The sequence below is a fragment of the Cyprinus carpio genome, chromosome B19 (genome assembly GCF_018340385.1).
Source record: "Cyprinus carpio isolate SPL01 chromosome B19, ASM1834038v1, whole genome shotgun sequence".
Lineage (NCBI taxonomy): Eukaryota > Metazoa > Chordata > Actinopteri > Cypriniformes > Cyprinidae > Cyprinus > Cyprinus carpio.
This window is the reverse complement of record NC_056615.1, coordinates 13,451,171-13,464,279: the sequence shown is the minus strand read 5'-3', so window position 1 is coordinate 13,464,279 and position 13,109 is coordinate 13,451,171. Positions and strand designations below refer to the sequence as shown.

At 36.8% G+C, this 13,109-nt stretch overlaps 1 protein-coding gene across 1 annotated transcript in view; it reads left to right on the top strand.

Moving 5' to 3' along the window:
* Nucleotides 1–13,109, top strand: part of adgrb2 (adhesion G protein-coupled receptor B2) — a 255,499-nt gene that overhangs the window by 59,076 nt on the left and 183,314 nt on the right. The window contains 1 exon segment of the mRNA XM_042745491.1: nucleotides 8,651–9,479. Coding sequence (XP_042601425.1) covers nucleotides 8,666–9,479 — 814 coding nt within the window. The 5' untranslated portion in view covers nucleotides 8,651–8,665.

Here is a 13,109-nt window from a genome sequence, read left to right as displayed (position 1 = left end):
TGACTGGGAGAAGTATTGTATTCCTGCTTTGATAGACTTAGTTTAAATCAGTCAAACTAGCCAATCATCTTAGCGCCAAATGTTTTTCCTCTGTTTTGTAGGGAGCGCCATATTTTTTCCTCTACTGTAGGGAGACCAAACGATTAGCCAAACATCCATCCAGAAGTTTTTCATGTTTCATCTTTGTTGTATTTTTTCATGTTTTTTGTTATATTTATGTTTTAAAAACATCCCGCTCCCGTTTGAATACATGGTGACAGACTTTATTTAATCATTATTTATTTTTGGATGAGATGAATCACAAATGCTGCGATACAATGGTAGCCCTAATATTGTTGATTCAAAAAAAAAAAACAAGTGTGAATCTTAGTCACAATAAGATACAAAAAATATATTACCAATTTAAATGGAATCATTCATAATAAGATCAAACCTAAGTTATGAGATCTCATCCCTGTTAACGTTCATCTATTGGCATCCATAAGAGAGATCACAGGAAGCTTGTTGTGCTGATTGCTGACCTCCTTACATTTATCACACTTCCTGCTGGCTTGCAAGCCATCGATCGGATATCAGCCAGTCTCAATCAATTCAGCTCAACGTGGATATTCATATTGGAAGATGTCACACAGTGCAGCAAGATAATGCATCACCCACATGCCATTTTCTGCCATTTTTTTGTATGATGTAACATTTACATGATAGTTCCACTGAAGGGTCGTCTTTTTCTCTCCTGTCATTTAGGCAGCAATTGGTGACCTTCAAGGCTTAATGGTACCCTGTCTTTCCCACCATTGTAATTGCCTCAATAATTCCTTTGTCCCCATGAAAATTAAACCCTGTTCTTTCTGCTTTTGCTGCTTATTAGCCCCCTGCAGTGTGGATGAATAAATCAATGGCTAAAGCAGGGCAGGTTTAATGGGAGAGTGTAAGCATGTCAATGAAAGAGAGGTTCAATGTTAGCCAGCCCCTGACCACGGGACACTCAGCGAGAGGCCTTGGGGGTCTGGGTAAAATAGCCATGGCGCTGCATCCACTCCACCGAAAGTGTAATTTAATCTTCCAGCATGTGGTCTGCATGACCTTGTTGTTGACGAGAGAGGAGCCGCTGAGCTTCTCTCCTATGGGGTCTGCAACAGAGAGCTCATGTACATGTACTGTGGAGCAGGAGTGTATCTAGGATTTAAGGACACTGAGGGCTTATGCTAGAGTCACAACTGGGGTGCAGGATTTCCAAAATATCTAGTGCACTTTAGAATTATCTATCTATCTATCTATCTATCTATCTATCTATCTATCTATCTATCTATCTATCTATCTATCTATCTATCTATCTATCTATCTATCTATCTATCTATCTATCTATCTATCTATCTATCTTTCTATCTGTCTGTCTGTCTGTCTGTCTGTCTGTCTGTGATATGAATGGTGAATATGATATATGTAATACATTATACTTTTTTTTTTCTTAATGAGTTTGGATTTCTTGGCCAATCAATAAAAAGGGTGTTTGGATGAGTGTTTGTAGTTAAATGTATTAGCATTTTCAATACTTGTGATTTATGTTTTTGCATCATGTAGCATTGTGCTCCTCTGATAGTAGCAAATGGTGATGAATAAGATTGATGATATTTATGAAAATGATGAATATCTATATTTTGGCTACAGTCTCATTAAAATGCCTTATTTCTTTGTGTCACTGCATCAGTAATGTTATTGTAGACTAAAAAAAAAAAAAAACTAAAAATTGTTATTTTTTTTTTTTAATCATGTGATTTAATGTGCTTTGGAATGATACTGAATTTTGTCGTGAGATGGAGTTGGTATCTCTCATTCGTAATCCCATCCCTGAGGTGTGTAGATAAAACCTGATGAATCAGAAACAGGAACGAGGGTCAAGTCTCTCACTAGGCGTCCTGGTTAGTGAAGCAGAACATTCAGTTTTTCTGCACGGTGTCTCAAAGCCGAGGGCTTTTACGCTTAGGGCTGTAGAAATGGGTCAGGGTTTTACTAGGCCAGCAGGTCGACACTGACCCAAAACTGTTTTTAAGGCGAAGACAGAACCCCTAGCTAATCTTTTTGACCTCTAATCTCTGACTTTAACTTCTTGACACTTTTAGAGTGCATTAGTTATGATTACTCTGACTGAGGGAATAAGTGCTGGGAAAGACTTGAGCATAACACTGTGGGTTGTGGTAACACTGGTTTATGCTCTTGGCTGACAATATGAACATTTTAGGGGCAGTCTGTGGTATGGCACAATGTGAACTGTATGGTTGATTATACATAACTGAATACTTATTTGCTAGGCATTTAGTCTGACAGAGCCACACTTATGTTTATTGACATAAACTCTCATTTGCACTGTAACTTATTCTGCCCAAAGGAGCTGTTAACTGATTTTTTTTATTTATTTATTTTTTTTACTTTTTTACTTGTTGTTTGTTGGTGTGTAAATTATGGTACTGATTTTGACCAGTAACTTGATAGTTCAAATAATACAGCAGAGCAGAGCAGCAATCTATGTTAACATTTGTACAACAAACACTAAATATATTGATATATTCAGACTTTGTATTCAGAAATCTGTCCAGTTATTAGTTATAATTTAGGTATGCTTTCTTGTAAGTCAAACGGTAAAGCACAAGTAAACGCCAAACCAAGGTCATGGGTTCAGTTGCATGAGAATGCATGAACTGAAAAAAAAAAAAAAAAAATCAACTGGAAATAATAATAATAAAAAAATAATAGATCTATGCCTTCAGTTTAAAGTAACTATGAAGAAAAACCTACCAAATGAATGAATGCCATGATTGTGAATTATAAAATAGACTTGCTGAAGAGAGTAGGAGTGAGAAGAATACTGTTTTCCAGTGTGTTTACCATTGAATCACCGTAGAGTGAATGCAGAATAGTTGGCTGTTAATTATTTATTCAGTTGCTGTCCCTATTGATGAAGCAATTGCTTAGTATTTGAAATGTGAAATCTTCACATTTAGGACTTTCGAGTCCAATAGAAGAAATCTAGAGTGACCGATCAATGCAGTTAAGCACCTGAACCATTTTAACCAGTTGGTACATGATATGGCCAAACAAGTAATGGTGTTGAAGAAAAATGATCTACACTCTCCAACACATATCATCCTTTTTCTGATGGGAATAACAGAACATCTGTTTTTTCTCTTCACCTTTGCAAAGTCCACTATACTCAAGTACATATTCTGTCCTTCAAACCTCAAATGGAGTCTTGCTTAGACCTTTGAACATCACATCCGAAGGCAACATATGTGCCCTCAACCTGACCTTGCTATTCCTGCATCTATCCAGCCTGCTCTCCTGCATCTGAAAGGTCATTATAGCATTACATTAGCTTGCTTTAGGACCCACTACAGGGCCTTTGATATCCCTGAACGGCCTGGTTCTCTTCTTCCGGTCCTACACAACCCCAAAGTTAGCTGGGAATCCTTGTATCCATCAATCAAATGCTCAGATGGATTTTGAGCATGGTACTGAAGATGGATTTACAAATGTCAAGGTGCTGCTCTCATCTGTAATGACACATGGCTGGTTCAGCCTAACAGTTACGTAATTGTTTGTGAGAGTGTGTGTTTTTGTACCCTGGGGATCTGGACTTAATGAGCTGGCTTACCTGACCTGAACAATAAAAGTACACTGAGTTGCAAAAGCTTTGCTATTGTGTAGAGAGTAGCTTTGAAGTCATTTGACAATGCTGAAGCCAACCATAAGTAAGGGTAATATCACATGATGAGTAACTGACAAAACTATTTTAGCAAGCCATTTTCGACTTTCCATGTTCTCTTTGCATTTGTTTATTTTTTTCTACACGTGAACAAGCAAAGTGAGAGATCAAGATTAGATGCTGTTATTTAAAGGAATTGTGTATAATTTCTGCATCACATAGCATCAACAAATGAAAATGTACAACATTTTTTTAACTTTTTTTTCAAACACGATTTTCAGAATTATCCCCCATTTGTGATTGGTTGGCTAAAAAGATAGCCCCACCCCCAAAGAAATGCCATTGGTTGTTGCTATGTCAGGCTGGATGAGCAGATCAAACAAACAAAGGCCAATTTTTTTGGTATGTGAGGATGGATGAGTTTTTAATTCTTTTGATGGTCAATATGGGAAGGGATGTATCATAGTTTTGTGTGAATATTGAACAGTATTAATTTGAAATCAAAATTAGAGTTTTGTGGCTTGTCTTTTGGCTTCGAGGTCATCTGTATGCTAGTGTGCTCCTAAAAAAATAGGCTTTTAGCAGATATTCACGTTTAAAAGCCTTACTTTTCCAGGACTAAAAATATTGATGACTCAATCTGCACTATAGATTTCTGTCAAATAAAAATGTATTTCGAATGAGAATGCCCCGCCCCTTACAACCAACCAGCAAGTAACACAGCATGATTCATGAATGTGATGTAACTAAAGTCCGATGCCTATTGAAATAGGACATGCCTTTAAATATGTCCCTCCCAAACCTTGCATTTTTTAAAACTAAACTAGATAGGAGTATTGTAACAGAAAAAAATAAAACATATATATACAAAAATCAAAGCCATCCTTGCATCTCTAAAGATCCCCATGTCTGTTTCATCTCATAACCTATTATTTCCAGACATGCTCCTTACTCTGTGTTTGCCTGACCTTCTATGTCTTCCCACCTTCTGTCATGCTTCTTTTCTCAGAGTTGGTTTAGTGTGTGAATTTTGTTTTTGTATTTATTTTTTATTTTTTTTGTGCTGGTGAGGGATGCTCTTCTGTTGTAACTGACAGCTGCTCATTGGTGTACTTAATGAGCAAGTATATTGGCAAAAAAAATAAATAAAATAAAATAAAAATCAAATAGGAAGTATTAATTTGTACACAGAAATGTATGAAGGTGGTAGACAGGAATAGAAGAATAAATTCACAGGAATAAAGTGTACATTATTGTACGATAAATGGTGGCTTTATTGATATAACAGGCCTTATTGTTTTGTTGTTGTTGTTGTTTTTGCTTTGACTTTTAATATTCAGTGACCTGTATCTGTCATTAATTAAAAGACAGTTGCCTGAAAATGAGCTGAACAGATGCCTTGACTTTTTTACTGAGATTATCACAATGCATTATATATACTTTATAAATATATGTATGTGTATATGTATATATACACATCACAGCAATTATTAAATTTTTAACATATATTTTATCACAATGCATAAAAAAGTGGGTGTTTTTTTTGTTGGTGGTGGTGTTGTGTGGTGGTGGTGTTTTTTATTTTTTTGGTTTTTTTTTTTATAGTGGTTCATAAGAGAGTGTGTCTTTTTTTTTTTTTTTTTTTTTTTTTTAGTTTTTTTGGATAAATTTTTTTTTTTTTTTTCGGATGTAGCCATCTGTTAAAGGATAAATTGACTTTCAGAATTAAAAAAAATCCTGGTAATTTACTTTAAATTTGTTTATTGTTTATTGAATATATATATATATTTAAATGTCTGTGACCAGATTATCACAATATCCTACATCAATCCTGCTGGGCCTTTGGGCCCCATTAAATTTTTCTCACATTTTACGGCATTAACACCAGCCCTAGAAGTTGCAGCACTAATGTGCTAACACAGCTTGGTTGTGATATATTCCCTCAGGTTTTGCTGAGGTTTTTCCTAAAATATCAATTAAAAGTGTTATCTTGTGATGTATGTTTTCCTATGTCAATTAAAAGTGTTATCTTGCCATTTTTTTTTTTATGAGATTTGTTTCTGACTTTGATTGGAATCCACAGGGTAGTTTTGTTGTATAACAAACATATGAATTCTGGTGTGACGATTTAGACTCAAATCAGAAATATATCCAATCCAGGACCACATATGAAAGTAGAGCAAATCGGATTTGAAAGGATTTGTTCACACGACTCAGATTAGTGTCACATGTATACAAACATTCAGATATGGCCTGTCTGCACCCTGCAGTTAAAAAAAATAAATAAAAAAACTGTTCTTCATCACCATAATCCCACAAAATAAATCAATAAGCAAACGCATGATCAGATAAGCATTTTTCAACAATATAAGGACCGAGAGAAGCAATAAGCACCTGTGAAATGGAGTGCGACTCGGTTCTCTGTGTCAGTTCATCTTCAGCATTTACTTATTTCTTGGTAGAATCATTTGTTTGTGCATTTTGTTCATGTCAACCCTTTATTCCAGCCATCTCATAATAAGCTTGAGTAAGGAACCTCTCATCGTATGAAAGATGTATCTACTTTAAACTCTCGTGTTTTCATCTTCCTTGTCTAAAGGCCCCTCTCTAGAGCCAATTGTTAGGTTCATTTAACTCGCTTCGCTGCTGGTGACTGATTCCAGCACACCTCATACACGGAGCTAATGGGCTGCTGGGATGCATCGGAATATTCATAACATCCCGACAGATGTTTGACTACATAAAATGCATTTTATCTTTATATATTTAACTTTTAATGTTCTAACTATCAAAGATGAATTTGAAATAAGCATGACAGGCTGCAAAATCAACAAAAATGGCTAAGGTTCTGGTATATGGGTCAATGACATAAGTGTATCCACAAGAAAAAAAAAAAAAAATGTTTTAACAATCTAGTTTAAACACACATGCCAAGTTTTTAAGAAAGTTTTTAAATATGTCAATCAACTTGTATGTGCGTGTGTGTGTGTGTGTGTGTGTGTGTGTGTGTGTGTGTGTGTGTGTATTATAAAATATTTATTTTCTTTGTTTGCACATGGCTTTGATTTGGTATTTCTTAAATATGAGTAAGGAATAGCTTTATTTAAATATTTTTGTCAAAGAAATAAAAGATTGTCAAACAATTTAGGTTTTTTTTTTATAGAAACAAGTTGAAAAAAAAAAAAACAATGGCAATATATACCATTAACAAAGAATTATAACAGAGGAAAAATTTTTGTATATTTTGGTATAACTTTATTATATATAAATGTACATATACGTCATATAAATTTGTAACTTTATTATAAACCAAATTGGTATAAGACTATCAGAAAGAATATCTCAAAAATAATTAAGAAATTTATAATGAAAGAAATAGACACCATTTTACATTTTTATTTTATTTTAATTTATTTTTAAATTCTAGTAAAGGTGCGATAATGACTTAAAAAAAAAGAATTCTGTTTTTTCCTTATGATTTTTTTTTTCCCTTATTGCAATATCAAGACTATCACATTGTATCACCTTAATATTTTTGACATCATGGCCAAATAGAAAATATAGTGCCACACACCACACAAACTTAAATCAATGAACTATTTTTATTAGCAAAGTTTCTATCAGTAGACATTCCTCATGCTTGAATTTATGCTCCAAAAACCTATCTAAATTAATTATAATTCAGAAATTAAAGATGTGCTTATCACAGAAGTGGTGTGTTCAAGTCATTGTATCTCTGAATTGCATTTTAATGTATTTTTTTTATAAATTAATAGATAGGACAAATATATATTGTCATATCATGTGCCACATCCTATTAATCAAAAACTCGAAGACATATAAATGTGTCACATTGGGAAACTAAAGGATGCATGTGTGCGTGTGCATGAGAGTGTGGGAGATTAGTTGAAGGGCTAAACCCTCCATAGAAGAGTCATCAGTCTTCTCAGCACATCCGTCAGGGATTTTCAGACATCGGAGAAAAGTATGCGTGTCCATTTTGTGTCTTTGTGAATAGGACTGCGACCTTCACAGAGAGAACACGCAGCCCTGAAATGATTTACAAGTCTGCTCTGAGTGAGAGTGGGAAGGAGGAGAGGAAGGGTGAGACAGAATGACAAAGAGGCATAAAGGAGGAGGAAAGTCAGATATTTCCACCTATTGATCCAGGTGGGAGTGTACAGGAAACCCGAAGGCCCTCCAAATGAAGGACGTCGCACTGCAGCTGAATGTATGCCATTAATGTGACCCACTAACCACATGTAATTAAGACAAAGGGACCGGTGCCAGAGGGGCGGGCTGACTGAATGAAAAGTGAGCGGTAGCTCAGGAGAGGCTGAATAGGGGGTCGCAAACACAGCTGTGGAAAAAGGCTGGCGTGAGGAGGCAGGAATCAAGACCGAAGGGCTGATTTACAGGAAAACTTTCCGCTTCATTAATGCTGTCAGAGAGCTTAAATGGCCCGATATGTGACACGGCTGCTGATATCTTTAATTGGCTTATGTTTTATAGGACCGTTTTCTGTTGTCATTCTCGTTCTCTCTGGCTGTTTGTTTTTGACACTCTGCAGTGTCTCCGCAGAAGAGATAAAATAGGATTAGTGATGTAAATCTGTTAATGAATCTAATATTCAAATAACATTGTGTTGCCCTTCTTGCAGTCTCTCCTTCAGAGCTCCCCTTCTCTTTTGTTTTACCAACAGTCTATCTACCAACAGTCTATCAATCTATCTATCTATCTATCTATCTATCCTGGTTATTTAAACTGTTCAGCTGCCTTAAAACTGTATGTTATGTATAGCAATAGATTTAAATATTGTTTGAAGAAGCAAAATGAGCAAGATATGATCTGATTAATCAAAGACAGATTTGACAGAATAATTAATTAGTTGTTTGACCTCACTGAAATGGTGTTTGGATCACTCATCTATATTTCTTTCTTCTCCTGCAGGACAAATGACATAGGATGAACACTGCTGGTCATCTCTGTCTGTCTGTGCTGTCATCCCTTTTTGCACTGGCCTGGGCCGTGGAGCCGCTGGGTCAGGCTGCCCCCTGCTCCTCTCTGGTGGCTGGGGTCTTATACGGCTCCTTTTCGCTCAGGGACCTCTTTCCCAGGCCGTCTGCTCTGGCATCTGGATGCTCCTGGACTGTGGAGAACCCTGACCCCACCAAGTACTCGCTCTATTTCCGGTTCAATCGCCATGCCGGCGCGTGTTTAGCTTTTTCCGCGCTGGTGCTGCCCTTGGACCACTACCTCTCAAACCAGACCTGTGGCCCCCCAGACCAGCTCACCTTCCCCTCTGACCCTGAAGCCGTCGAACTTTGCATGGTTCCAGGACCCCACACGTTCCTGCAGTTCGATAAGAACTTTGTGCAGTTGTGCCTGACCACTCATCCCAACAAAGACCTTGAGACGGGTGATGGGGTGTTCGAATGTTGGGAACGGTTATGGGAGGAAACTCTGGACTTCCGGCTCGTAGAGGTTCTGCTCATTAATAATGAGAATTCGAGTCAGTTTACGTGTGGAGTCCTGTGCCGGTGGTTCGAGGAGTGCTTGCACGTCGGCTCAGGCTGGGAAACCGAGAGCTGCAGTATCACCCAGACGGGATGCGTTTGTCCTAACACGGCACCTCCGGTCTCCCTACTGCCCACTGCTCCCCATAACCACTCTTTAGACCCCAGCGCGAGCGTGTTGCAATCCCCACCTGACGACTGTTGTGTCACACAGCTTCATTCAAAGAATGGCATTGCTATTGCACCCAGGGATGTCCGGCAAGGTAAGCCAGGCTTCTTTCTGACCAGCTGTTAGCTGTTTCATTTATAGCCTGCTCCATTAAAATCAATTAAGCTGCTTTACAAGCTACTTTGTTTGATTGGACCAATCCATTGTGGATCACAAGCAAAGTGTTTCACTTTTAGCCTGATTTGATTTGATTTGGAGAACTCATTTTATATTTCAATTATTAGCCTCTAATTACAAAAGGGAAAGTAACTTTAAAGTGCTTGGAACTGCCTCCAATCAGGATAAGTGTTTGTGATAAAATAGTAATTACTGACTCCCCTTGGCTGCACTGTTTGGTCCTGCTGATACTGGGTGGGGAGGCAACACCTCCAAATGAGTGCTACTTAGTCTTCTACACTGTGTTCTAACTGGGTGTGACTCGAAAAGCTTCTAGTAACATGTAATCTATTAGTAGAATCTGAACATTTTGTGTTTATTATGCAAGCTTAGGTCTGGTCCTCAAATCTGATTGGCTGAGCAGCGATTCAAGAGCGCTGATATTTAGTTCAGCCCTTGGAACTGAGTCAATTCTCTTTGTCTGTATAGTATGATTTCAGGGACTCTTTCTGCAAGATATATTGTTAAGCCAGTAGATGGCAACAAATAACTGTATTATAATGACTCACTAAACCAATAATCACTATAATAATCACTAAACTGATTAATTCAATACCCTGATTCAATCAGGAGTAAACCTGAAATTACTTCACTGAACCACTGCTTCATTCAGAAATAAAACAAGTTGACTGTTTCTGAACATTCATTCTAGCAAACTATTTCTTACTATTTCTGCCACAAAAAAGTAAAAATAGTAAGAGTAGCACGCTAGTATGTACTGTAGTTCTGAATTCTGCACGTGTTATGAGTAAGCCTTAATCATTCGTTCAACTGATTTGTTCAAAGACACAGATTCTTTCAGAAATAAGCGAGTCATTGAACCACTGAAACTATTTTTTTCAAAACGCTGATTCTTTCAGGGAAAAAGCAATTCATTCAGTGTGTTTACATGCACCCTTATAATGAGATTATAATGACATTTTGGCAATATTGCGATTAAACTTTACCTCATGTCAAAGCAATACTATGATCTAAATAATGCGATTAAGCTCATTATTTGTTATTGACATTATTTGATTATTTGTTAGCAGTGGACACAAGTTATTTGATATTAACTTGTTTATTAAGCTGCTGTTTAAAAGCGCAACTTTACAGCTGTGTGTATGTTATGCATATCAAAAGTTTCAGGATAGAAATAGAAATCAAGTGTTTGACAAAAATGTTTTGCCTGCTTGTCGTGGCTGGTCAGGAGAGAAATGAAAGAGTAGCAAGGAAGAGTTGCTTGTTGATGTATCACACCGTTTAACCAGAATTTAAAATGGTATATGTCTCAAATCTGTCCTTTGTCACTTTGCTGATGTCGTTTTGTGTTGTTGCTTTGTCGTTGTGGGTGGATATAGAGGTAGATGAAAGTTCATGGGCCTTGTTGATCATTTTTAAATATATATTGATGTATTGCCATTATTCAGGTCAACTTCTCCCTCTGGCCCCTGCATTTTTCTTTTTTAAAATCTCCCCCGATACAAGTTACAAGTTATCAGACCCATAGGCAATCAACGGCATTGATAGACGTCATTATGTCAGGTATAGAAACATTCTGCATGTATTTCTCATTGAGAGACAGAGAGAGTCAGAAAGTGTGTTATTGATGCCGAAAAAAGAAGCGACTAGAAGGGGAAAGTGAGAATGAGAGGACATGCATGTGCGCGCATGCTTCAGCCGGGCTTTTCCTGGCTCGCTCTAGTGTCTCTCAGCTAAAGCCACTCTGAGTTTTATCCTCCCTTGAGTCAGCATGCTGATTGGCTGTGCCAGACAGGAGGACACTGCCAATGTGCCTGTTACAGAGATGCAGCCTTCTCCTGTGCCCGCAAAGACTGCACATTAAACGGCCTTCTCCTCAAAGCTGACATCACTGACACCAGCCAATTTCAAGCATGGAGAGTTATTCTCTGGAAAGATGTTGACAGTATTTTTAGGTGTATATTGGGAGATTTCTTTCCGTAATTAGGCCACTCTGGAATAGAGGATATATAGCACCCTGCACAGTCATTGCAAATGATTCAAAATCATGACAAATTATGCAGGAAATCAGAGCACTCAGGCATATAGGTCTCTTAACTATACATGCAATGTGTAATAATCCACCTAATTTTGCAGTAATTGTGCAAAAGTAAGCTAGTTATTTTCTGTGAATGTGTGAGACTTCATTAGCTCCTATAGGTAAATTGCTAGAAAAATAACATAAGTATATTAAACTATTTGTGCTCAAAATCAGTGTGTTTATAACTATGACAATACTTTAAAATAATATCAAGTTCACAATATCAAGCAGCATAACAAGCTCTTTTGTACAGCTAAAAATAACTGGAAATGAAGGACACCGGAAGCCTTGCATGTTCAAGTTACAAATGGCTGAACCTGTTCTTGTGTTAAAAATAAGGTGGATGTGATAATTACACCCACAAGGATTCTGCACACTTTTTTCATATTTACGGTAAGAGCCAATCTACTGAAAAATGTGGAATAGGTAAAAAAAAAAAAAAAAAAAAAAAAAATAGGTGCACTTTAAGTTTTTCCTTATACATTTTTACGTTAATAAGTAGATTTTTGTAAAAATATGATTAACATATTAAAAAATTAAACCTTTGGAAATATTATTAAAACAATCATGTATTCTCACATGAGGTCAGGGCTTCCATCATATCTTCATAGCTGTCTTTTCATGACTAAAGGAATACTCATTTTATTGTACCTTAGTACTCATCTATTGTTGGCACAACACAAATGGAAATAACTAAGTGCACCTTATACTGAACTGTACCAATTTTCTTGATAGCAACTGAAAATTTCAGCCAAAAGTATACACATTTTGCCTCTTAGTTAAACAATATCTTTTTTCAATTCAATTCAATTCAATTCAAGTTTATTTATTTTTTTGTATAGCACTTTTTACGATACAAATCATTGCAAAGCAACTTTGCAGAAAATTACGTTTCTACAATATTTAGTAGAAGCTTATCAGTGATGACTGTCAGTTTATGTGCATACGGCAGAAATGTTCAGAAATATCAGTTAAAGACGTAAACAAACAGATGATTAACACTATTTAAAACTTATAGCAAAATGTGGTAGTTCTGTATGTTGTTTCAGGGTTAGCATCATCTGAGGTCCTCTGAGGGGTTGGCATCAACTCTTCTCAGGTGTTCTGGATCCAGACTGGAGCTTGTGTAAATCCTAGTTACCACGGGATGTAACTTTAACCTGTTTCAAATCCACTTGTTTTTATACAGTTTTGTAAAAGACACTCGTCTTTACATTCTGCAGGTCCTTCATCAGAGATCTGAGGGTAGTACATTCTCTACCATAATCTGTGTATACTGAACTGCAATTAAATCTTTTTGTTTGGATGGGAGATGAACCCACCACAGATGAAGTTTGTTTCTGTGTATTGTCACCATCTCTTTGTGTGCAAATGATTTGATTACAGGCATGTTATCTGAAGGCTTAATTGGACTAATTATTTGTCTTCAGGCCTAGGTATTTCTTGCTCATCTCTGGATCAGAAACA